The following is a 23,533-nucleotide window of genomic DNA, read 5'->3' as shown; positions in this document are numbered from 1 at the left end:
ATTCACATAAAAGTATTACATATTTAAACTAACAAAAAAATGCCTTTTTTTTTTTCTTAACTGGTCAAGAGAATTTCTATTTTGTTTAAGCAGATACTGAAATCCTCTCTACATCAGTTGTGTTGTTAATAAATTGCAGGGCTTTATACCACATCACATTACTGGAAATAGACTTGAAATATATAAAGTTACAAAATACATATATTCTTAACAGTGAAAAGTAGTTTTCTGACGTAATAGCCAAAACAAAGTGCCATGAAGCTATTAGTAGTAAATCTAATTTTTTGTATGTAATTTAGTATAAATACTGACAAGCTGAAAAAAACCCAAACCCAAACAACCAAATGCATACTCATTAGTCATTCAGTTTAGCAGCACAGAGGCAGCAGTCAGCCAGGGTGTGCGTTTTTATGTCTGCTTCAATTGCACACTTCATTTATTTGGACATGGCATAGGCGGCTTTCTCTGTCACAGGGCATCACTGCACGATTAGCAAGTAGCGCCCCGGGGCAGCTGGGACGCTTTGCTGGGGCAGATGTTCTTTTCAGCTTATTCAGTGGCCGTTGTGGGTTGTTTACCGCTGTCATAGCTACCGACATTTCCATAGCAGCCGGGCCGCTGTGTGTGAAGCAAGTGAATATAGTTATAAAAGGATCATATTTTGTTCTGTCTCTATAACTTACCATCTGTCAACTGACTGTGATGGATTCAGAAACCAATTTAAGAACAACAGCAGCCAGCCAATGATTTTTCTTATATGAAAGTGACAATGAGTTAGGATGCAAATAAGTTGGCACTTCAATGAAATGCTGGTTTCTGGGTTTATTGTTGTTTTTTTTCCTTAATTGTAGCAGTTTAGGTTCCAACACTTGCTCAAACATCGCTAAAATCCTTACCCACAAATCAAAATGACTGAGTGCCATCTTCTGTACTTGCTCAGGTGTAGGTGTTCCTTACGCTTTTCAGCTCTGCTGGCAGCTCGTCCTTGTGTGTTGCTTTCAAAGTTGCACCTGCTTATGCAGATCCTCTGTAGTGAAATCTAAATGCTCTCCATAGAACTGAACAGCAAATTCATGAGGCTAGCAGTGAAGGAATCATGCACACACGAGTACGGTTTGGTGACATTCATCACTGCGCTCTTCTCAATAGTAGCAATGGGATCACATGCGAGTTTGGGGGTAAATTCAATATGTGATCAACGAGCCCTCTGAATAATGAACTCTTAAACCTTTTCACTGCAGAGATTTGGTTGAACCTGTAGTTTAGCAACGGGGGCAAGAAGATTAGCCCAGTTGTAAATAATTTATTTATTGGTTGATTTTTCCAGATCCTGACATTGATGCTGCCACTGCCATGATGCTTTTGAATACTCCCCCTGAGATACAAGCAGGTTGTGAGTAGATATTTCTATAGCATATAGCAACATAGACGTGTAAAGTTAATAATCTCTTTTATAAGTATACAGCATACCAGATAAAAAGAAGGATTTAATGAAGAAATATAACTACCCTTGTAGACCCTTACACTTCTTGACCCTTACATGAGTATAATTTTGTGGTTCCTGTTACAATCTTTGTTACATGAATAATAGTAATCCATGATCTCTTATGTAAAAGAGGGGTTATTGTTATTCATGACATCCACATCACTGGGTAACATACTATTATCCATACTGATAGAAAGACCTGGGGCAACAGCCAGGAGAAAGGCAGGGAGAGAAAGAGAGCAAGAGTGTGAGGGGTACATGGCATATGGTTTTGTTTTCATTTTGTTTTGATTTGACTCCCATCGTGTGAGCTAGCACAGCCATCTGGATACTTTCCATTCACTTGGGCACTGTTTCAAGTCCGTCCTTGCACACATCCTGCCCGTTTTGCTTTTTTGCTCTGTCTGATGCAAGGCAGTAGGCAAGCCTCGGGGTGCAAGGAGAGGTCTCATTTCCTGCCAACGCTGTCCTCCTTCTTCTGCGACCAGACCCGAGGTTTTGGTGCTGTGTGTTAATAGAGCACTGAAGAGGCCTTGGCCACCACCGTACTGGGCTGTGCAAATAGTGCAGGAATCATCCTGCCCCACAGAGCTTGCAGTGAAGTCATTAGAGGAATCCATAGAGGAATACAGCGGCACATACAGAGGAATACAGGAGCCCAAAAAAACCGACATCGCCAGTCAGCAAGCACGGTAGTAATGCCAAGTGACAGGCATCTCTAAAAAATAAAGGCAAAAGTTAAAATAGAAGCCATTATCAAGCCTGTCTAGCATCACTGCTATTGTTCTAGCTCAGACAACCAAATCCAAATTCCAGGGGAAGCCTTGATTCTCACTTTGATACTCTGCCTGGGGAAGAGAGTCAGTTACCATCAAAGCATTTCCTGTGCAGCCGAGGAAGGCTATTGTCAGCCTGCTTTGTGACCCTGCCAGCCAAATGCCTCTTGAGAAGCTGCTCTCCAGGGAGAGCATGAGGTATCAAGAAACTGTCCGTTCTGGAAAAGAGGAAGAGTGGTCCTTATTCTTCTCTCCTAAGCAGCCTTCAGCAACTCTGCATGATATAAGGGTGAACAATCCCAGGTATGTGTAGGTAGGAAAAAGGAAAGATTTTGTCAGGGAGAGAGGAGGTTATCATTGGTCTTAGTGGGAAGAATAGTATAAGAGGTCTTCAAAAGATCAGAAAATTAAAGAAGTCAGATTTGTGAGGCAAAGAGAAGGGGAAAAGCAGTTGGGATAGAATGAGAGTGCAGGAGTAAAACTGCATGTGAGAGAGGGGAGGAGATATAAAGCATTATGTGCACAGAAAAGGATGTGAAGAAGAGAATATTCTGAGCTCCTGGAGGAACTGCAGAGCAGAAGAAGACTGCAGACAGGGAAGGGAGGAGATCTGTAGTAAGCTGCGTGTACTAAACACACTGCAGGTTGTTGTCACACCCATGTGTTTTGCCAGCATTACAGGTGTTTGCATGGGAGTGACTTGGACGCTTGGGCACTGTCATTTTTCAGAGGTCATAGCTGGCAGATTGGCAAATGGCTTATTGCTATTTTGGTTTGTAGAGGTCACTCTGAGGAAGGAAATTCTAGCCTTCTACGAGTTTGGCATATCTCTCCCCCCATGTCACCTTCCCAGTGGGCTGGTGTGTCAGCACGTCAAAAGTGAGAAGGAGGTGAAAGCAGAAAGGTGGCTTCTCATTAACATTGCTCCCTCCTTGATGTCTGCAAGTGATGAAGCCTTCCTCTGTGACTTTAAACTGAAATGCAGGGTCTACTCAGAAGTTCATGAATCTGTCCAAACACTGGGTAGAATTGGCTAGTGCCCAGAGGAAAGGACAGAAGGTTTTATCGTAATCTCAGACATCTTCTAAATTACAAAGGAGAATTGTTATTAGGCGTTTGTGTGAATGGATACCTGAGGAGGTAATTGGCCTGCCATGAATTGCAGTTGGGTCTTACTTACCTACCATGTTAGGAGAACTTTAGGCAACTTAAAGCAAATTAGTTACTTAAACCAAATTACTGCACATTAAGAAACAATTGCATGAAAAATGACATTTCAAATCAGTTTTCCAATAAAAGGCAATTGGGCTATAAAAATTTCATCACAATGTTGAGCATCATCTGGGAGCTCACATGGTTCATTCTCTGCTCTGTCAGTGGCTGCAATGGTCTGTAAATCAAGCTGTGAATGATGAGGGCAGTAAGCATGCTGGTACTGTTAGATTCCTTGAAGATTTAGACTTCTGTTTGTCATATCCGACTGAGGTGCCAAGCATGTGCTCCAGCTGTCAGAGCTGCAGAATGCCCCATCTTCTGAAGACAAGCTTTCCTGGAAGTGATTTGTAGAGGGAGAGACATGGTTTACAGTTAGGCCAAAGGTGTTAATACGTGACTGAAAACATCCTTTGGTCTAGAGTCTGACTCTGAGTGTGTCAGTTACTTCCACAACAAAGCCGGTCGGATGGAGGCAGAACCTGAGTGTCATTTCACGGTGTAACGACTTGACAAGCAAAGTTTAAAATTCTGGTCCATTAAGGCCTTTGTCTGGCCGAGAAACGTTTAACCATCACTGTGAAACAGATTGTGACAGAGTCTGGAGTCATGTTTGTGTAGATGGTTACAAGTGTTGGCTTTTGACTTGGATATCTTCCTGGATTAAAAGCTACCTTTCGAGCAGGATAAAAATCCATGCTTGTCTGGGCAATGTGGATGCTAAAAGCATCTTTATGATGAAGTTAGCTACAGCCATTGTTTGAAGTGTGATTAAAATTTATTCTTCTAATATAGTCTTTCAGAGAGGAATCCCATCTCAGTGGCATTAGAAAATCCAGAGTAAACTGTTTCTGCATTGTAACAGATTAATTAGCTTTACGGTTTTTAATGGCCATTTAAAATTCCATACCCATGTGCCAGACACTGCTAACAACCACACATGAATTTTAAAGTCATCTTTTACTTTCGTATGAAATCTTGAAATGAATGGCACAAACTTTGCTTGCCATCTACCCTGATCACACCATGCTTTAGTTTTCATGAAAAAAACACCTGACAGAATAGAAGGGTAAAACACCTTTATAGGGATGATTTTGTGTTTGTGAGGGGTTTTGCTTTGTAGACTCATGAAACTGATTGTTCGTGTTGTCACTGAACCCTGGAAATAGTTATAGTTGGGTTGATGACATCAGAAATCAATTTATAAAGTATTGATGCTTTGTAGTATTTTCACAAACCAAATATTTCTAGTTGTAACTAAAGGCGGAAGTTCAAAGTAGCCAGCTCTGTGCAATACTCTACTGAAACAAATACTCCAGCTGACACCAAGAGTAAAACATGAAAGATACTGTAATATGCTAAGAAAGAGAACGTAGGAACATAGTTTTAATATTTTTTTGCTTCAGCTTGTGCAAGTCCTTGTATTTCATCAAGCTTCATATGGTTTGATAACATTTTAAAAGAAACAGCAATTGAAACACCTGGTTTCTTCAGTAGCAGCTATCACAAATTATGGATACTTTGGATTTTATTAGTAGCCAGTACATGAATATTAATTCCAAAATACGTGACTTGCATTGAAAACTGTGTTTTGCCCTGCAGGGAGCTGGGTACTGGCTGGGCCATTTTGCGCAAGTTGCATCAAATTTCTGGGCCCATTTTCCCTGATGGGAATCTGATTCACAGAGAGGACAGAGGAGAAGAAGGTGAACAAATAGTAAAGCTCAGTCTAGAAGTCATGGCTACTAACTCAGTGAAGCGCAATTGTTCAGATTTTCAGTACATTCTTACAAGAGTTTTGGGAGTAAACGTTACCAGCTGTGACTCCAGCATAGCATTCCCAACTCTGAAGAGTATAGTGTCCCAGGCACATCATTTAGTCTTGCCAAACCGTGGTGTTTTGCCATGAATAAATTGGAGGTTGGTTTTGGTGGGTTTGCAGTGTGGACTTCCTGAGATTCAAGTCACTGTAAGCGTTTTAAGTAGCGATACCTTCTTCACTGGTAAGGTCATGCTGAACTTGGAGTCTTTTGCTCTTCAGGAAGGAGCAGTAAGAAGGGAACATGTGTAGGGTATTGCTGCTACTGCTGGTGAAACAGTGCTGTGGTCAAGCTAAATCTTGATTTAATCCAAGAAGCTCCTGACTCAGCATTATTATGCCTCGCTTCAAATTCCTGAGTAGTCCTTTGCCTGTTGCTGTATGATTTGGGAATTGAACACAAGTGTACATCCATTGCTCCAGCTGAAGTTTAATACCACAAGCAGCTATGTGTAAACAGTGCTTGCAGAAAGGGTTTGGGTAGAAACCGGGAAACGGAGAGTCCTCCCAGCTCTGAACATCCATCTTCTGTTTTCACTGCTGCTCGCTACCACTCACCCAGGTTGGCTGGAAAGTGGTGGCCCTCAGGAGACTTTGCAGCCCTGGTTCTGTGGGTGATTCCTTGCGGTCAAGGTGTTTGGGAAGACACGAGCATGGAGTTTTGCTGGGCACATCTTAAAAGCAGGCTTTCCAAGGGTGAGATCAGTGTCCTTCTGGTTTGGAAATGTTTATTAGTCTTTGTTGCAAAGCATATAAAACTCAGAATTAGATACATATATTTTTAAGTTTGGTGGGAGAAGTAATTCCCTGAAGAGATCTACTAATACTGTACCTCTGTACTTCTAAAATTGTACTCCGATGCAATTTACTTTTTAAGCTAATGCAAGTGGATTGTATATATTTACATATATATTGTATATATTTACAGGAATCAAGACAAAAAATGGATGTAAAATTGCCTTAATAACAGATAGAAATTCTCCAAATAGGATGAAAGAGAACATGCCATTTTCTTGGGACATTTTTATTGTATATAAAACTTGATAACCGTAATGTTCTGTTTGTACTGCCTGTGGACAAGTCACTTATTATAACTTACTAGACAGCTTCTAGACTAACTTCTTATATCAGAAAATGATAAATCATTGACAGTAAAATGTTTCATAAAACTATTTTTGCTGGCAATTCTGTATCAAAGTGAAAACTGGGAAAAGACATTTCATAAGGTTGAAACTTTCCGTTCCGGTTTTGGGGATTTGGGGAGGAATGGCATCCTCAACTTCTGTTAAAGGGGATTTTTTTCTTTTTTATTTTTTTTAAATTTTGTTTAAGTCTTTGAAGTGAGAAAATAGAATTAGAAGGAAAACTTACTGTATGAAACGTTTTCTACTTCTTTTTCCCTACTCATATTTTGATTTAGCAGCGTGGTTTAGTTTGTTGTTGAGCAGTTCCAGTATCATCAAAATGAAGAATCACTACTTACGCAAAAAAATAACTTGGAAGATTGAATTATGTTTATTAATTGTCCTTAGACAAGGTATGAGTGTGACAGGATTATCAGGATACAGTTCTTCTCTCCTGCCTCAAATTTTTGTTTAGAGTAAAATGGCTTTTTGGATGCATCCTTGATTTGCAGTTTGCTAGGACTACAGACTATGGCATTTAAGAGCTGTAAAACTGTCCTTGAGCAGTAAAATAGAAGAAGTTAGGCAGATGGCATCAGATTTATGGCTGGGATAGGAGAGTTGAAGTGAATAAAGTTACACATTTGGCAGATAACATTTTCTTTTGGCAACTTGTGATGTCCCATCAATTATACATCATTAGTAACTGCCTATTTTCAGTTCCTATAGCCTGAGATAAAGTGTTCTGCTAAACACTGTCCTGGAAAAGAGATTAGCAGAACAAAGCTGAAGCTGACAGATATTAGCAGAAACTCAGTATCTCTTGTGTATAATAATTTCTTCTGTGTTACAAGAGATGGGTCAGGGAAGAGAGCCCTGAGACAAATGCGTGTGCCACATGATGACAGAAGAGGCTGAGAGCCAGTCCGTCCCTACAGGATAACTTCATACTCTAAACTCCACTTCTTTTTGTTACCCCCTTCTAATTTCCTTGATTTACAACAAATCACTCACACATATTTAATTTAATTTCCGTGTGCCAGCATTTAACCGAGAAATTAGTTTCCTTATTCAGTGAGCTGTTGGGGTGTCAGTGTGTCTGATGACTATATCCATTGAGTATTTCCTCCTTTCCGTTTCAGTTTTGCCAAAATGTATATTGTGTGTTAGACAACCAAATCTTAAGGGAAGGACCAAATCTAACATGGTTTTGATTGTTGTGAAGGTCTTGGGTGAGGTTGTTAGCTCGGCTGGATAGGGGAAGTCCACACATGCTTGCAAATAAGAGATTATGGATGCAGTCTGTTGAAGAATGTGATGAGGGAAGTCCATAGTTCAGGATATTTGGGTCAGCTAAAGTGCACACAAGACCATACTCTGAATTAAAAGGGTCCTGCACTGGCTGTGGAGTGATCATGTGGCTTTCTACTTGTTTTCCACCTCCAGCGTACAGGCTACAAAACAGCATTGGATTTTTGAGGGCTTCTGCTGGAGCTTTTTAACGTTACCTGAAGGTAGTATTTCAATGGATTCAGGTTATGATATGTTCTACTACATGACATTCAGTTTATTTGTAAACTGTAATGTGAAGTGTTTCCACGGAAGACAGATTATTTCCCCCCTTGGAGGATTTCAGAGATGCAGTCTTGGTTTTTGACATTGGATGCATTGCTTAGCCACTGGAGACTTAAAAAGCCAGCAGGTCCTACTCAGGTTGTGGAATTCCACCAGAGCAGCGTAAGAGCCAAAACACGTTTCCCTGTTCAGGCGGCAGATTTGGGGCAGATTCTGTGTACATGGTTTAACCCTGCTCCACTGGAAGGAGTTCCTGGGTTTAAGCTTCCTGAGAGCAGAATGAGATCCAGCGCCTCCTTGTAAACACGGCAGTGACCAAAGTTGAAAGGTGAATAATGATTTTGTTGTTTACGACTCGTCGCATTTCACGAGGAACATTTTATGAAGGAGGAAGACTTTATCAGAGATCTACAGATCTTTTTGCATTGTTTTCTTGAGCTGAGTTTCACAGACATAAATGTCCCTCTGGCACTTGGACAGAAAAGGTGTAAATTACATTTCACACTTCCGCCTATGATTTGGGAACCATGTAACCTGCCTGTACTGTTGGTTAAAGAATGATTAGAAAAGAAGAGATTGGACTGCGAGGTGTTAGTCCAGACTGGCACTGATTGATGATATGGCTTAGAGTAAATTATCTTAGCTCCACACCTTAAATCTTCCATATAAAATATAAATTCCTCACCTCAAAGTATGTTTTTTAAACGTAATTAAAGCTTGTAAAGCATAAATATATCATTGGAATAAAAGTACCAGATATTTTCCAGTAAACAATGCGCAACTCCTCAAAAGTACCAACATGTAAAAATAATTTCTTGGATAATAACCAGTCATCTTCATATAGCCTGCACAAAGGCAGAGAAATTGTCTAGGTACCAGGGACAATGTATTAGCATTTTATACACATAGATTTTTTTTTTTTTAAGAAAGTAATTACTGTCATTTTGGGAAGGATGAGTATTGATGCTTTAAATGCTCTAAGTAGAGATGTGTGAGCAATAGAGAACAGTCTTACAGTGGCACATTGGTTATGTGGATAACCAGAAATTAATACCTTCTACCATTTAATTATTTTGTTCCGGCTTTTCATTTTAGTTCTAGAATTCTACAGAAGCTAATTTACCAGCAAGTTGTGGTGTTTTGGGATTTATTTGGGGTTTTTTTTTGTTATGGTTCCAGATGTTTACTGGAAGGATACACTGCATCGTCCAGTGTCCTCCTCCAGCTGATCATTTCCATATAACCTCTCTGTTTGTCTGGCTGCATAACTGTAAACTAGTGATGCAATGCTACTGCTGCGTTGTAACTCAAAGAATTTTGGGAAAGAAAAAATCAGTAGCAACAACACTGCTTATGCAAACTGAAATAATTCCTGAATACTGCGTGGTGAATTCACTATACAAAGCCATGGCGTACTTCAGAGAAAAGTTAGAATCATAGTTAAGGCCTCTTCTGGCACGAATAGTGACAGCAAACTTCTACTTTTTCTTCTTTTTTTTTTAAATAGATGTTATTTCCTGAAGGAAAGATGGGGGAAAATGTGTCTCTGTGTGTGTGTTGAGGTGGGCATGTTTCTAAATGTGAATAGCACACTGTGAATTACAAAGCTGCAAAGCGTCGAGGAAAATAGAGAATGGTTTGAGTGGGGTTGCCAGGACACAGAAAGTCTAGACTATGAGACTTGGCACTGTATTTTACATATGCATGTCAAGGGTTAGGGCTGGGCCGGCCACTAAACAAATGACAGATGCTCTCTAGAGCACTGCTCTCCCTCCCCAAAGGGGAAGGGAATAAAGCAGAGGCACTTAGGGATTGGAAAAGAAAACAAAACCAGCTGTAATGAAACAATACCAGTACTAATAAGAAAATAATGAAATATATGCAAATATATACAAAACCGATATTGAACCTGCCTCCCCAATCCCCGCTGGTGCTGCAGAGCAGTTGGCACCGAGGAAGCCCCAGGCTCAGCAGCAAAGGGGAACTGGAGACAGGAGCTGAATTTGGGAACTCAGAACCAGTATTAGAGGCAGAAGAATGGACGCAGTGCTCCGCAGACACCGGCCATTGAAGAAGAGGGCTTAATCTTAATGATCCCTCAACTTTACACAGAATATGACGTATATGGGATGGAATACTCTTGTTGGTCACCTGCGCCGTCTATTACCCCCTGGAGGTGCAACATTTTACTTCCTTGTGACCCCCCTTTACTACCCAGCACCCCCAGCGTGGCACACAAGAGCCAGCAGTGGCCTGAGTCACTGTAGGAACAAGTATAAGGAGGAGCCTTTCTGCATCCCCATCCCTGGCAGTAACTGTAAACATAAGGTGTTATCACTGCTGGTAGCAGACAGTGTCTGCAAAAACATGCTGGTAACTTCAGAAAGTGCAGCCTCTTAGAAAGAGACTGAGCTGAAAAGTGAAATCACTGAACAGAATTGGTTCTGTTTAGCTCAAACCAGGACAATATAGGAGTGCAGGAAAAAAAGAAAACTCAGAGAAGGTAAAGAAGGAAAGACATGAGATAGTATTTTTAGAGAAGCAGTGGGGAAATGAACAGTATTTTTTAAAGAAGCAATGGGAGTTGTCAATAAGGCAGAAAAGAGGAGAGAAGATAAGCAGCAGCTAAGTCTGCCAACAGACCAGGATAATTAGGTAACCATGGAAAGAAGAGTTTGGGCATCAAGGAGCCTGTGGTTGTCTTCTGCAATAGAACTTTCAGTGTGTTTGCTTTCAGGTTTTACGTGTGTATATATTTAGGCAGTATCCATAGCTAACTGGCCTGTGGCCCTGTGTGTATGCATGTTTCCTTTCAACATAAAACCCTGTGGTTTGTAGCAGAGTAAAGAGAAAACTCCTAAATCTTTCTTAGTTAAAATTCCTGGTTCATTTTTCGCACCTAGACTTTTTAAAAGTAGAGAAAGTCTACTGTGTAGTGCAGTAGAAAATCTATCTTTCTTGAAAGCCTGTTGGAAAAATCATGCCCATTGGAAATAATGTCTTTTTATCAGTCTTTATATATTTAGCAGGTTTATTTGTTGCTTTGAATTTACCTGTTATCTATGCATTTTAGGTTAGCCATATCCTTGAGCAGACTGCTTTTTTTGGTGACATTAGTGTTTTGGCTGTCTTAGGTCATGCTGTTGAAACAAATATAGTAATAAATTCAAATTTTGGAATTTTTAGCGAGATAACATTACTCTGCACTATCTACAAACCCAAACATCAGAGCATTGAAAGCCTGATAGCGTCCCCTGAATGAAATAGATTTAATCGATTTCTCTTAATCTAGTGCTGGAGGAAAAAGTGCACAAAGTAGTCAAGTATAAATAGCAAAAAGCAGTTTTTAAATTATTTTGGTCATTGAAAGCTGACCTTAGTTGTTATAAAGTAAGTTCTGTAATGTTAGCCATTTGAGGCTGTACTTAAGCACCTAAATATAAATGACCTGTTCTTCAGAGGTGCTCAAAAACAAGGGGTGCAGTAAGAGGATTTGATGAGGGGGGAGGTGTGCTCTGCCCAGCAGGAGAAAGAATTTGCCAGAAGTCATCTGCGTGGTCTGGAGTGAAGCAAGGTGAGCATCAGGACAGAGGGCGGGAGGTGTGGATCTGGCTCAGTGTTGACAGGAAGTTGAAATGTACCTCGGCAGCTTAGAAATTATGTCGTTCTTAGCCTATATTTTTCTGCCTCAGTATACACTAATATTTTCGGGTGTGAATGTTTGAAGCTGAGCAGATGAAGTGTGTGTGTGTGTTGATTCTTAGACCAAATGATTTTTCTGGTCTCCCTGTAATTTGTTTAAAATCAAACTCTGTAGGTGTATATAAACTCATAGGGTTTACATTTGTCTTGTATGTATTTAGGAAATATCTGTATGTTTGAAAATAATACATCCTGAGTAATTATCATCATTCTCTTCTTGGACTTTTCCCATCAGGAGAAGTTACAGTATGAATGACGACTTACAGTGAAGTGACCGAACTGGCTAGCAGGGGATGTTAAAGAACATAGTTTGGGCCGAGGCTGTCGAGGTTACGTTCCAGGCTGAAGGGACATAATAGCTGCGCGAACAAGTGACGTTGCGCTTAAGTCCCTGGCAGGTGCCTGGGATAAGAGCTGTGCTCAGTGGCGGAGGAGGAAGATGCTGAGGGACTGCTAAGGACAGACTCCTCCTTGGGCGGTGCCTTGGTGGTGCTTCCTCTCCTGTTCCTGCAGCTGGGGGGTGGCTGCCCAAGGCTGAGCAGCTCATAGAACCATGCCTGGATGGAAGAGAAGTACTTAGTTGTAGGTTAAAACTTTGTTGACCAGAGCTTCCTTTTTTGATATATGGCCAAGTTAAAAGGCCCCAGGGAAATCTCCCATCTGTAGGGTACCAGCACCTACGCAGTTTGGTGTTGGTGGCAGCAGTGGGGAGGGGGCTTGGCTGTGACCCGGCCGTGTGCTGCAGGCACATGACTGCTGTCAGGCTGGATGGCAGAGGTCACCGGTGGTGAGAGAGAGGGGCTAATTAGTGGTGTGGAGCTAATGTCTTTTTTTCCCTTTCTGGTAAATTCACATTTGTAGTTAATATTTTATTTTTGCAGGAACAGAGGCCAAGAGATTGCTGCTCAGAAAGTAATCTGGGACGATAAAAAGCTATGAACTATGTTACTCCAGTGAAGTGCTTATATTCTGTTTGTCTGTAAAGGCTGGTTGGTTTTTATTGTAGATGGAATAGTTATATCTGTGCTCCTAGCTGGTTCTGACTCTAAGCACATGCATTCCCAGCAGAATGGTGATTATGAAACAAAAGTGATTTGGTTGTACAAGGAGTGATCTGCAGCAACTAGGTCAGGCCGTGGCTTCCACAGACCGTGCTATCATTGGTTGCTGTTAGGGTGGGTTTTTTTGCCGTGAAATAGCAGTGGAAATAGCATGGCAGTCACACGAGTTGAAGCTGAGGTGTTCACGGTAAGCACTGTACTACATGAGCCTCCCTAATGTCTACCCAATTCACTGAAAAGCTTAAATTCCACATTTTGCTCCCACACATCTCTAACTTCTCCTTAAAAAGAAAAAATGTTCTTGTTTTGTTTTGTTTTCTGGTTTTAGTTCCTCCGGGAGTGATACAAAATGGAGCTCGAGTCCTCAGTAGAGGAATATTCCCTGGAGCCAGGCCATTGCCAATCAACCCTATAGGAAGCATGGCTGTTGCAGTACGGTAAGAGTGGTTCCTTGTGGAATCTTTATGAAATAAATCAGCATTTTGCAGAAAATGTAAAAGTATATGTAAGCTCTGATCAACAGATGCTTTGCTGCTTGCTAATACTTCCGAGGTTCTAAATGAAACAAAATTCTGTCACCTAAAGTGGTTGGGTTATCATTCTTTGCGATAGAGTTGTGGCATACTTGTCTGTTGCACACTGGTTTGTGGAAAGCAGTTTTATTTTCACTAGCAAATTGCTGGCAGTTTATGGTGAGAAACTCCTACAGTGACCTGTTTTTCTGAGTGCAAATGCTTTTTCCTACTCCTCCTTGCCTCCCTTCCTAAAGACCTTTTCCTGGATTAAGTACCAGTGAGAAGAATATCAATAATATTAAAGTAAATTCTGACAAATATCTCAGCATGTAGCTGTTGTCTTGTTATTAACTTAGATCTTTGTGAGGCAATTTCTTTCACTACAGTTTCTATTCCAAGGTTATACTGAAACATTCAAGGGTAAAATTTTGTTTGAAGACATTCCACTTTTTCAGAAAGCAGGGCAGTAAGAGACATCTAGTGATGGCAGGAAGAACTGTGGTTTGCTTTACTTAAAGCAATGATGGTTTACTGGTGGAAGAACAGTTTACCTCAGGTGTAGCTCCATTTTCAGTCAGTCACAACAGAGATTAATTTGGTCAGGTGTGCTGCCAGTGCCCCTTCTCTTTCAGAATTCTCAGTATCTGCAAAAGCTCTTGCAGCTCAGGCAGTTGGGTGTTGCAGGTGAAGTTTCATAATTAGCGCTGACCCCACTTTGCTGGGCTGTTGCAGTTACACCTTCCACCCCCTGATCCCAGTAAATGACTGCAAGGCAGTGAAATACAGTATCTTGATAGCAAATTATTCTGTTGTTATTTACTTGGGATTTTTTTTTCCCATTCGCTCTTTATTTTTTTTATCCCTTTTCAGGATCAGTGTCTAGCCCTTTCGGTGCAGTATTTCCATCCAGTAAATGGAAGAGAGAAAACATATGACATTGATATACTCTGATGCTTAAAATGCATAGAGGGGAAGACACTAATTGGAAAAAAAATCCATATATTTTGATGGGCAGCTGTTTGAGCTGCTTTTCACATTTGCTGCGCTGAAGGGACGCCACCCTGAGGGTCATCCTCCAGAAGTCTGCAGAGTTCCTCTCCATCTTGCTTCACCACAGTCTGGCCCTGCTAGCAGGGGAGATCAACCGTGTTCGGTTGCTTTGCCACTGGCTTTGGCTAGGACTTACATTCTGCTCCAGTGGGGATTGCAGAGCTGTGGGACTCCCAGATCATTAATTTTATATCTTTTTTTTTGAGGTATTCAAGCTAAATGGAGGATGTAGTGGTCTGAATATTCTCTCTTGAGTTCATCTACATTTCCTGCTTAGACCTTGTTTCATAATCAGGGTTGACTCAAGGAGGAGATAGAACTGTTTTTCATTCCAGGCTGCCTGAAAACTTTCTTCTATGTAGGCATCCTCAAATTGCTGTACTGTAAGGCTGTATATAGTTAAATTTTATTCATTTTTTCAGGACTACTGTACATGTTTTCTCCCAGCAGGTAGAACAGGATCTTTACCAGGCACCTGCTAATACAGATTTGGGAAATTAGAGATTTTACCCCTCCCTTGCTTATGTTCCTTTTGCTCTGTCTCAGAGAAAAGCATTTATAATTAGTTAATGCAGACATTTCTAATTCTTTTTGTTCTCCAGCCTTAGGCAGTAATAGAAATAGCTTGCTATGAATATATCCCTGGTCTGCATGATGTCTGCTCATATTTAAGGGCTCCTGCAATATCCCTTCTTCTAATTCTTAAAAAGGGGGCAGCAGTGTAAAAAGATGCTTTGGAAACTTTTGGAAAGTTAGGGGACTCTGCAATAAAGCAAGCTCAGCAGCCACTTTTGTCTTATTTCTCTCAGGGATAGCAAGATTCATAATTGCTTTAGGAACGTCAGTCTGGATTCACAGTGCCTCCTAGAACATCCATCTGGTCCTCTCAAAAGTGGATACTTCTGTTTTCACTGTAAAATGACACCCCGTTTCTTGATGCTTGCCCCTCTCCTCAGATACACAGGCCTAAATAGGACCTGTCGTGTCAAGCTTTTGGTGCCTCTCGTGAGAATAATGCCTGCCTATCGTGTGCAGCAAGGGAGTTTAGCACAGCGTCCGTGCGGCCGCCTTCTGTTGCAGGTAAGAGCAGGAGTACTGCTCGCCCGGAGCTGCCATTCCTGCACAGGGGCAGAGGCTCCAGTCAGGCTGGCAGGGCCCTCTTCAGGTGCAGGAAGGTTGACTTTCCCTTCCAGCTTTCACCAGGACAGAGATGTGCTGGGCAACCATGAGAGGTGGTGCAGTCTCCTGTTACAGTAACCTGCAGAAATTATGTGCCTCTGCCTGTATGTCGAGAAGCCAAACAGCTTCTTTCCGAGAAGTTTTTACTCAAATGTGTATTTTCTTTTGAAGAGTTCCTTTGGTGCTCTAAATGAAAGGCCTAAACTCACATAATAAAGGTGGTTTTCATCATTCATACAGGGGAGCTCTAGTATTTTCTTGGTAGTGGATCCTTGCGTAATAAGTTAAACCTCTTGGCTCATTTTTCTTTAGTTACCACATGTAGGGGTTACAGGCTGTTCTGTAGGGTGCTGGTCTTCTGTTGGCACTTCCTTGCTGAGCTGTTTTTTTCATTTCATGTTTATTTCCTCATATCTTAGTCGTTTTGTTGTCTCCCAAACTGCATGCAAATAACATGCCGTATGTTGTCATGTTGTGTAGACTGTCATTAGTGTCAAAACAGAGTAACAAAAAGTTTGGTCTTGGGTTAGCTTTGCAGTTGTGGTTAGGTGGAATGTGTTGACTGATCTGTTATTCAGAAAGGAGGCCAAAACCATAGCATTGGACTAAGATGCCGAAATCTGATTTTTGATATATTGGCTCCTACCAGTTATAAATTTTGCTGTGCCATTCTTCTTCAACGGTGTGACTGAATGTATTAGTGTTATTTTGTTCCTGCACAAGGTATGAATGTGTTGCTGTTTCATGAAATTATGTGTAATTACTTTTATTTTTTATATATAAAGTACAATTGAATTAAGTAGTTTGAATTAAAAAACCCTACTGAAAAGTGTTTAACAAACACAACAAATCCACCACTTTCCATGAATAAAGAATAGCAGTTGAAGAGAGCATCATTATGTTGTAGTGCATTTGGCTTAAATTGCACAAATAGGCCTTTCGTTCCAAACTAATTTACAAATGGAAAAGGCATCCCACACTATTTTTACTTTGAAAATCATCCTCTGGTGTTAAATCTCCACAGCAGAGCATAATTGGATATGTTTTGACAGTAGCTTTTTATTTGCTTTATTCACACCACTTTTAGCTTGTTTACCATCCATATTTTCCATGTTGTGGCTGACAAGTCTAAGACCCACCCGAAAACAGCAGGGGAAAATAGCGCTTCAAAGCTGCACAGCGTGTAGCATGTCTCTAACATGAGATCCATCATACATATTTTTGGCAGACCATATCTCCATACAGTTCCCTCAGAGAATCTAAAAGCAAATGCAGTGATAGTCTGAATACATAAAGAAAATACTGACTTACAAAGGCATTAAGCGAAAGCAAGGAAAGCTAGTAGTGCCTTACATGCCGCAAGGAGTTGGTTGTGCTTTGAAGGTGAACTTTTGCTCTTACTTTGTACATCCATTGGAAAATACCTTTTGCATCTTTACTTAAGAGGACTTCTGGAAGTGTTCATGGCCAGGCTGGATGGGGCTTTGACCAACCTGGTCTGGTGGGAGATGCCTCTGCCCATGGCATGGGGTTGGAACTAGATGATCTTTAAGGTCCTTTCCAACCCAAACCATTCTATGATTCCATGTCCACTTTAGTTGACACAGTGTCTATCAGTGTGTCTGCCAATGTACATTTGGGCAAGGTGCAGGACGCTCTGTCATATACCACCTTCCACCTGAGTAGCTTTTATGTATTAAGCCTTTTTTTTCTTTTCCTCTACTCCAAGCATTCCCTGCTACAGAGGTCACTGAACAGTGTTCAGATGGGCTCCCAGGGAACCCAGGGTTTATGGAGCTCTAGTCTTCAGTACATTTTGTACTGTGTAAGTCACGTGTCCCCATTTTTTAGGCCAGATTAAGGTGCTGTTAGTCCTAGTCAGCAGGGTTTAATGGCCTATTCAGTGGTCTGACCTGATGGGAAGGCCAAATGAAAAGCCCATCCCATAACACAAGCCAGCAGATGTGCATGAGGTAAAAAAGAGGGAAGGAGAGTTTGCAGCCACCTCGGTGGGACGCCTTAAGGAGAAGGTAAAACCTTTAGGATTTGGGAAGAGCTAAGCAGAGACAGTCTGTGTAAAGACGCTGCATTTGCTGTTGTCTTTGTCAGTGCATCAGAAATGTCAAGATGAAGGACAGCATAGACTTCATTGCTTAACTGCAGTTCTTCAGCTCCTGTTTCCCCAGAATGAATCCAAGCTATTGTTTCAGACCAGTTGAATACTTAAGCAAAACTTCTCTATATGCCACTTAGGCCTAGGTAATAGGTTAAATTACTTCTGGTAATGTTTGTTAGAATACATCATTTTTTCTAAATTATTGCAGTTAAATATAAAAGTTAATGGGGGAATTACGGGGTTTTTTTTCCTTTTTTTTTCAATTCTCTTTTCTCACTAAACATTTGCAGCTTCTCAAGAAATTGCACAATCATCTGTATATTGCAAACACGAGCTTCCCAGGGAATTTCCCTAAGTAAAAGAATTTTCCATTCACGTTTCCAAGACAAAATGTTCCTCTTCCTGGGGAAAGCAAGTGCATCCGCACTTGCAGAGCTCTACTGATCTTCCTTTATTTTGAAAAAAAACACAGCACAACAAAACCAAAAAACAACAAAACACTCCAAAATGCAACACTAACAAACCTTACCTTCTTCATCATAAGTAGATTTTAAAATATCTGTTCTGCTATTAATGCTACAGTTCCTTGGGCAGCTCCTGATCATTGCAGTGCGACAAGAATTACTTTTGTGTCTAACTTTATTCAAAGGTGGAAGATTATTACGTATTATTATTTTCACTTTAAATTTATAGGGCAATTACTAGATTATTCATCAGGCCTAGCTTTCATTATGGTGACTTTATTTCTCATGCTGGCTTTAGTTTTGCTTGTTTTTTCCTCCCTGGAAGCAGCTATTCAAGCAGTGATTAAATAAACCAAACATAAGTAACACGTGCAGCATAGATGCCAAACCATAAGTAAAATTATATTTTTGTATTATCTGTGAATAATTATTTTTGCTGAGGTAAAGGAAGTAACTGGTAGGTCATTGCGTTCCCCTTCCCACTTGTAAACAGCAGGATGAGTTATTGTTGGGAGCTGAATCCTTTAGTAACTAAACAACAAAAATAATGGCTGGCTTGATTATACTTTTTTGCCGAAAGCAGAGGGCTGCATTTGCCTTAACTTCAGATCTGCTGTCAGTACTGACAAAGTGCTCTTTCTGCTGCCAGATCCTGACTCATATTTACTGTGGCCCTCTGCATACAATTATGCTGTGAAGTGCCTTTGTAAGAGCTTCTATCAGTGGTGTGACTGACTTGTTGTTGTTGACTTTTAGCTCAATAATACCTCATAGAATCTCATCATACAGAAAGTGAGCGCCACTTAATTCTCATATGCTTGTTCATCCTCCTGTCTGCTGGCAGGGAGTGGTTTGAAGGAACACTTCAACTACCTAAAAGCAGCTAAAAGTTCTCACTGTCCTGAATTTCCCTTTGAAATCGCATTACCTGTACAGTAAAAAAGAGTGTTACTTTTTTTAGCAGTTCTGGAACCTGTCAAAATCCACAAACTCAACTTACCTGTACTGCTTTCTTCATACCTTTTAACTGGGTGTTTCCAATTATATACCAAAACCGTCACCCGTGAGTATACGGGATCTATCATCCTGAAGGATCAGAGATAGATAAGGTGATAGTTACACTCCACGTAGGTTTGCTTTCTTTATCAAAGGAATATACCTGCCTCTGGTGTGGAATAGAGTAAGTATTTTTCAACAACCTTTTTTTGCCGTTTTGCAAACAGAATTTGATTACCTATCTTTTTTTTAAAGCTAGTAGAGAAATTTTAGGAAGTTATCTCTGCCCTTGGTAGCATGACTGGGACTTTTATATTATCCTGAGGAAGATCCCTTCGAACGGCAGAGGCACCAACACTGTGCAAAGGACATTATTTCCTTGCTGACTTGATATCTAGGTGCTGTGAGTCCAGTCTGGCTCCTGATGACATGAACAGCAGAACTCTTCTCCGTTAACAACGGGAATGGAGTTGGGCTTTCAGAAGTCTCAGCTTAGCCCTGCAGTGCTTGAGGGTTGTGTTATTATGCTACAGCCAAACTGTAATATTTTAAGAAAAATCTGTACATGGTACTTGTATCTGTATAACTGTGGTTAAGATCCCTCAGTCCGTGTCAGGAGGATAAGAAGCTCTAGAGAGTGTCCCATGGACTTTACTGTAAGGGCAAGCCACTGCTTTAAAGCATGTGAAAATACATCAGTTTCTGGAAATGTTGAAATAAAGTTCTAAACAAAAACTGAGGGGGGAAAAAGTTATTACTTGAAATAGATTTCCACTCACTGTTACAGTAAGCACAGAGTTCTTAAATAACATTTCTTCTCCTCTGTAATTTAAAAATAATCCATACATCAGAGCAAGCACTTGTTTTAAAAATACATTATTGTTTCATTAACAACATGAGAGGTACTGCCAGAACTGTAAGCAAAATTAGATTCAGCTGGCCAAAATCTGCCCCCTGAAACCCAGGGGAGTTCTGTCCTCCTCAATTGAACTGAGTAGATCACAGATTCATTTCTTTGCAAATATATGTCTGTGTAAGAGCAATATAAAGCTTCAGAATGTCTGAGAAGCATGTGCGGAATACAAATGGTTTAGATATTAGTTTATTCAACTCTCATTAGTCTACTAATGTCAATTCTTCATATCTTACATTTGAGCTATTGTGTATCAAGATACAAATCAGATTAATTTATTTTCAGGGTAAAACTTCTGATCTTGTGAATATCCTAAAACACACTGTGTGTATAACTCATTTTCATTTCTGTGGATATCGTTTGGTAATTCTCTTCTTGACCTGCTTTCTCTTCCTTTTTTATTTCCCAAGCAGAACTGGTTGGAAATCTTTAAAAATGTAAGTGAAAACTAAAGATTTTTCTTAGATGCAAATACTCTTCATTTCCTGACCAGTTCCATCATAGATGCCTTTCTTTTGAAGTGTATTGGTATTTCCTTTCCTCCCTTTTTTTTTTTTAAGTGATTTCCTTTTTGCACCTTTCTGTGGACTTCGGGGTTTTGTTGTCATCATCCTTATTTGCAGTCACTCCCTGTGGGATGCCCACCCCATAGCAGTATACCTTCTCCCAGGACATTGCTTCTGTCTTCCCCCTGCCTTTCATTCTAGTTTTATGCTTTCTTGAAAGGATTGGGATCTGGAGTAAGTCCCATGGGCAGAGCTCTTGAATCCAAATTATAGCCCCTTTATGTAAAAGCAAACACTAGAGACTCAAGAGTGGGGCAAATCAGGGATGACTTTTTGGCACATGATTGCTCTGCTCCATGGAACTGTAGTTTTCCATTTACAAATAGTCTCTCAGTACAAACTAACAAATAATAGATCTAATGACAGGATAATGGCCATCTTGATTTGAATCCCATTTGTTAGAAGCCTTGCTCACTAATAACCTAGTCAGTAGGAATCCCATTTGAGTTCCCACCTATTCTGTCCTGTATTGGTTTCCCTGGAGCAAGAATTTATTGCTGTTTTTTAATGGAAAAATAGAAGCATGTGATCTTTATTGAGCCACATTGCTCCAACTATTAGCTGCCTAGTAAAATCAAGTAACTTTAATTTTATGCTAATTTATGGTAATTTTTGACATCTTTAAATGTAAATTTACCCTAAAAATGAAGAATCTGTCACTTAAAATGCATCACATGCTTCCTTGTAATGACTGATCTTAAGGAGTTGGTTATAAATTCACCTTACAACTAGTTTAGTATGGATGATTTCTTCTTTTAAGCATTTGGCATCCTCTAATGACAACCCCTGCAGTGGCAAACCATCACAGAGTAAATGCAGCTGGCTTGCTGCACAATCATGAATGACATTGCATTTAGTTATTAATAATTGAAGAAGCTTTGTGTATTCCTTCTGGATTCTGTATATAATTTATGGATCATAACGCTACTCAAAAATCTAGGGGAAAATAATTTTGTTGAGCAGAAGAGGTTGGCAAGAGGCTTTCTTTGCTAATAACTGGGCCTTCTATCATGCATGTTTCTTTGAAAATACTGTAAATAAGAATATTTTGAATGACTGGTTAATTTGCCACCTTCTAGCATTGTCCTGTCACTGATTCACAAAAGCCTGTTTCTTATTTCTGCAGGCTTTATAGACAATACCATTTAGATGAATAGGAACTGGAATTGTATTTTCCACCTTTCAGCTTTACCTTTCAGAGGCAGATAATACACTGCTGTTTTTTCTATAAAGAAACCAGAGATCCATTTCCGGAAACCTAAAGCACTTTCCCATTTTTTAAGTAGAAGAGCAGTAAAAACTCTGGACTTGCCACTGTGCCATTCCTCTTGAGAAATACCTACGTTCAGTGTGTGTGTTTAGGAAAAGCCATGAGTGTGCAAAGGCACTGATAGCATGAAGATGGCAAGAGTAGGTTTTAAAGCAGTTTATCATGTGACAGTTTAAACAGTCTTGCTTGGTTGGGGTTTTTTGAGCTGATAGAGTGTTCAAGGCTGGTAAGTTGGTGGATGGCAATGATGATGCCTTTACTCAGTGATGAGCATCCTCCTCTCCTTATTTTTCTGCCAGAATTAAACACTGCACAAGGTCAGTCCTTTCTATAACAGGCTTGAAAGCATTGTATTCTGTATTGTAGAGTCAGTGGCAATGCTCTAATAGTTTTAGTTTCCAGTGCAGAAAGGAACACTGTTTGTTTTAAAAAATACATTGTGCTGCAGTAGTTCCCACAGCACTAAGTGCCATAAAACCAAACGGGAAAATGACAACTTCTAGAGAGAAACCAGATTTATTATTAATTTATTTTAATTTATTATTAATTATATATTTAAGATTATTCATAAACTGATGAAAATCAGAAATGTGACTGGACCTGGGTTTTACACTTAGTTGCTCCTTTTGTTGGAAAGAGTCCTAATCGGAAGCGGTGCTACTTCCGGGTGAACTATCTCCTACCCTTGGAACGCTAGAGCTGGGAAAGAGGCTCTGAGAGGAGGCAGAGGAGTAATCCAGAAAGCCAGTGTCTTTATCCCTTGTTTTTGGTAGTATCATTTTATATGGAAAAGGGGAGAGGATATTTGTGCAACCCATCAAAGTTCATTTAACATCCAGTAGATAAAATAATGGGTGTTTTTACTTTATCAGTTTTTTGGAAGTACCAGCTATTAGTTGAAGTGTAAATCGGGACTGTTCGGCTATCATTTATTGGCAACTGTCCCCTGCTTGCTCCTGCCTCTTGTGCTGTTACTTGTCTTTTGGCTTGTTTTATGTATGGAGTCCAATCCACAAGTGATGTGATCCAGGCTTTGAAACCAGCTTGCATGGGCCGTGCTTTGATAGCCATAATTGTAGATTATCTGTCAGCTGGCTTTATCATCCTTTGCACTGAAGTGGGATCTGGCTCCTAAGACTGCCTCGATTTGTTGTTACAGGAACGGAATAACAAACTGCCGGATGCGGACAGAAAGTGAACAGTCCTGTGGCTCTCCAGTGGTTAGCGGTGACCCAAAGGAGGATCACAACTACAGCAGTGCCAAATCTTCCAACCACAGGAGCACATCACCTGCTAGTGACTCCGTTTCCTCCTCCTCTGCTGACGACCAGTATGAATTTGCGACAAAAGGTAGCCAAGACAGCAGTGAAGGAAGTGAAGTTAGCTTCCAGAGCCACGAGAGCCATAGTGAAACAGAAGAGGAGGACAAAAAGCAAAATCGGAAGGAGACCAAGGATTCTTTAGCTGACAGTGGGTATGCATCCCAGCACAAGAAAAGGCAACATTTAATGAAGGCGAAAAAAGTACCGAGTGACACACTGCCTCTTAAAAAGAGACGTACGGAAAAGCCCCCTGAGAGTGACGATGAGGAGATGAAAGAAGCAGCAGGATCGCTCCTGCATTTAGCAGGAATCCGATCCTGTTTGAACAACATCACCAATCGGACGGCAAAGGGGCAGAAAGAGCAAAAGGAAACCACAAAAAATTAG

At 40.5% G+C, this 23,533-nt stretch overlaps 1 protein-coding gene across 1 annotated transcript; it reads left to right on the top strand.

The window, feature by feature from the left end:
- Positions 1-1,096: 1,096 nt before the first annotated feature.
- LOC104274793 (forkhead box protein N3-like) lies at positions 1,097-23,533 on the top strand. Its single transcript, XM_009870525.1, has 5 exons — positions 1,097-1,178; positions 1,328-1,393; positions 13,084-13,192; positions 20,402-20,425; positions 22,984-23,533. The coding sequence occupies exons 1-5, from the start codon at positions 1,097-1,099 to the stop codon at positions 23,531-23,533; spliced, it is 831 nt and encodes a 276-aa protein (XP_009868827.1).

The sequence above is a fragment of the Apaloderma vittatum genome, unplaced genomic scaffold (assembly GCF_000703405.1).
Source record: "Apaloderma vittatum isolate BGI_N311 unplaced genomic scaffold, ASM70340v1 scaffold19045, whole genome shotgun sequence".
Lineage (NCBI taxonomy): Eukaryota > Metazoa > Chordata > Aves > Trogoniformes > Trogonidae > Apaloderma > Apaloderma vittatum.
Note: the sequence above shows the minus strand (reverse complement) of the source record. Positions and strands in the feature narration are given on the sequence as shown.

What these genes read in the sequence shown, in the direction of transcription:
- LOC104274793 (XM_009870525.1), top strand. Translation starts at nt 1,097, where the DNA reads ATGCACACACGAGTACGGTTTGGTGACATTCATCACTGCGCTCTTCTC. An exon ending in CCCTGAGATACAAGCAGGTT is followed by an intron (nt 1,394 to 13,083) that starts GTGAGTAGATAT and finishes TTCTGGTTTTAG; the next exon opens with TTCCTCCGGGAGTGATACAA. An exon ending in GGTTGGAAATCTTTAAAAAT is followed by an intron (nt 20,426 to 22,983) that starts GTAAGTGAAAAC and finishes TTGTTGTTACAG; the next exon opens with GAACGGAATAACAAACTGCC.